This window comes from Berghia stephanieae, chromosome 15 (genome assembly GCF_034508935.2).
Source record: "Berghia stephanieae isolate SIO BIC M18660-M18661 chromosome 15, UCSD_Bste_1.3, whole genome shotgun sequence".
In the NCBI taxonomy this organism is placed as follows: domain Eukaryota; kingdom Metazoa; phylum Mollusca; class Gastropoda; order Nudibranchia; family Aeolidiidae; genus Berghia; species Berghia stephanieae.
Genome location: NC_088374.1, coordinates 23,211,789 through 23,214,288, shown reverse-complemented (window position 1 = coordinate 23,214,288; position 2,500 = coordinate 23,211,789). Strand labels below are relative to the sequence as shown.

Sequence of the window (2,500 nt, the reverse complement as noted above, 5' to 3'; positions counted from 1 at the left end):
TTTGTGTACAATTAACTTGTGGAGTTTTGTTTGGATGTTTAAAGAAGCATTCTTTTACAATCCCAACAGCGTGATAGATCCTTATGATTTAGTTAATGTATTATCTGGTTTGACACCGATTTTCACTCAACTGACTTGCTATTTAACAACCTACATTGCGTTGGAGAGATTGTTGCTATTGTCTTCCCGTTTAAAGTCAAGCATACATTCACAGCCAAGAAAACCTTATATACCCTTTGTGTCACCTTTATCTTAACTGTTGCAAGTAATTTTGACTCAAATCGCCTGGGCTCATTTTCAATGGGGGTTAAAAATCCAATAATCTAATAAATCTACATTGACCTTAGACTATACACCATTTTCTTATAATGACGATTATATCATATCTACTAATTTTATGAGATCTATGAACATGGGTCTCCGATTTACCATCTTTGGTATAGTTGTGATCTGTAACGCTACAATGCTGAGAACATTATCCAATAGAAAATTCAGAAAATCCTCATCGTCATCAAAGAACGTTACCCATAGCACAATTCCTGATATCAGCGCCACCAGCACTACCAAACCCAAAGCCATCAGCATTGCTACATCATCAAACTTAACCAGTTCCAGCAAGCCAGGAATGGTGAACAATGAGAAGGTTATTGGGGTCAAGACGAATACAAATGTCGACAAGGACAACGACTCATGGCTATGATGGCTACAATTTGTGCATTATTTTTATTTTGTTATTCCGCTGAATTGATCAACACCACCATCTTTTATCTAATATATCAACAATGTCACTATTTGTATAGTTCTACATTTGACACATATCTAATTATATCAATGTCAATCAATTCAAGTTGTAACATTTTAATCTATTATAAAATGAGTACTAGGTACAGGCAAACGTTTTTATCCTTATTTGCCAAACAATAAAACACTCAGACAAAATGTGTGCTGGTCTCCAATCGACGTCACCAGTCACCTAAAGACAGATATATTCCTTACATTACAGCCTCCAAATTTCTTTCGATGTCGTCAAAACTCCCCGGCTACATAAAAAACACTTTTCAGGACAAAAAAAAAAAGCCAAAACATTTCTCATCTGGCCTCCAACCAATCAATACGACACAAAAAAAATCAACGGACGTTGTCTTACTGTGTTATACTTCAAAAGATTTACACATTTCTGGGTTGTATAAATTGATTGGTATTCTGGCCAATATTTTCAGGGCAAACTATAGGCTTAACAATATCTTTTGTTTCAGCACAAGAGCACAGTATTTTATTCGACTTTAGGTCAAGAATTGTTAATTCATTTATTCTAAATATTGATTAATGCGTTTATCAACAACTAATATATGTGTGAACTTTTCTATTATAAAATTCCTAACAATCGCATTTCATAAATTGGAGAAAACAAATCTTAAGACGATTACGGAATAATGGAATTGAGGTTCATTGTGAGGTTGTAACACTAGTGAATTTCAAGCCATTTTAATAAATAGCAGATTTGTTGAAATAAACAAAACATTATATAAAAACACAAATCCACTGAATAAAAGAAAGCGAACATTATAAACAATTTCTTGATTTCTCACTCATCGACTGTCATAGAATCCCCAGAATAGTACAGATTATTTTTGATAGGTTCTTTCTATTGACCTTGTGTTCTTCCCATTGTCCGAGGCCTGAACCTTCGAAGGTGAATGTTAATATTAATTGGAGTTTAACAAACGATCTTACCGTTTTCATCAAAAGACAACCAACGTCAATGCAATTATAGTTTAATTGAAGCTCGAGTCGCCATAATCCTACGGATCTTTAAGTGGAAACGCTTCATTTTTCATGTAAAATGATACAAAGGGGAACTCATTTTGAACACAAACATATCAGTGTCACTCGGAAAGGGTAGATAATTGCAAAGTTGGGCAGCCTGTGACTTAAAACGACACTTCTAGATCAAAAGCAAACTGCATCAGCAATTCTAAGTTGGAAAAAAAGAAGGAATTAGAAGAACGGCAATGGGATTATGAATGAATGAATTCCGCGTTGCGATACTCAATTTGTTCACGTCGTAGGAGCGGTTTATCTCCCTTTAACACTAATAAATATAAAACGAAACTATTGTCTGAATTGACTCGTTGATAAGGGCTTAAAACACTGGGGCACTCTTATTTAATGCGTCACCAGAGAACCCGTCTTTAAAAAAAAAATAAAAAATGAGCTTTTATATATCGCAATATCAAATAATGTGCTCAAAGTGCTTTACAAAGGGTCCTTGATCGACTGCAACATTTAACATGGAGGAAGGGACATGACGCCTGTTAGGCGATATTACAATTTTTCGTACAAAGACGACGCTGTAAACGGCCAGGTACTAATTTTACATATGAGTTCGGTGATAGAATGTGAGTAGAGAGCCTTTTCCAAGGACTCAACTATGCGCCTAGCACGAGGCTCGAACCCAGGACCTTCCCATTCGAAAGCGAGAGTCATACCACTAAGCCAC

General features: G+C 35.5%; 1 protein-coding gene across 2 annotated transcripts in view; it reads left to right on the top strand.

Moving 5' to 3' along the window:
- LOC144960332 (uncharacterized) overlaps positions 1-2,116 on the top strand; it is a 23,225-nt gene extending 21,109 nt beyond the window's left edge. For both annotated transcript variants that reach the window (XM_078893406.1, XM_078893403.1), the window contains exon 2: positions 1-2,116. This exon is cut by the window's left edge and continues 289 nt beyond it. In XM_078893406.1, the coding sequence (XP_078749532.1) occupies positions 398-700 (303 nt within the window). In that variant the 5' untranslated portion in view covers positions 1-397 and the 3' untranslated portion in view covers positions 701-2,116.
- The last annotated feature ends 384 nt before the right edge of the window (positions 2,117-2,500 follow it).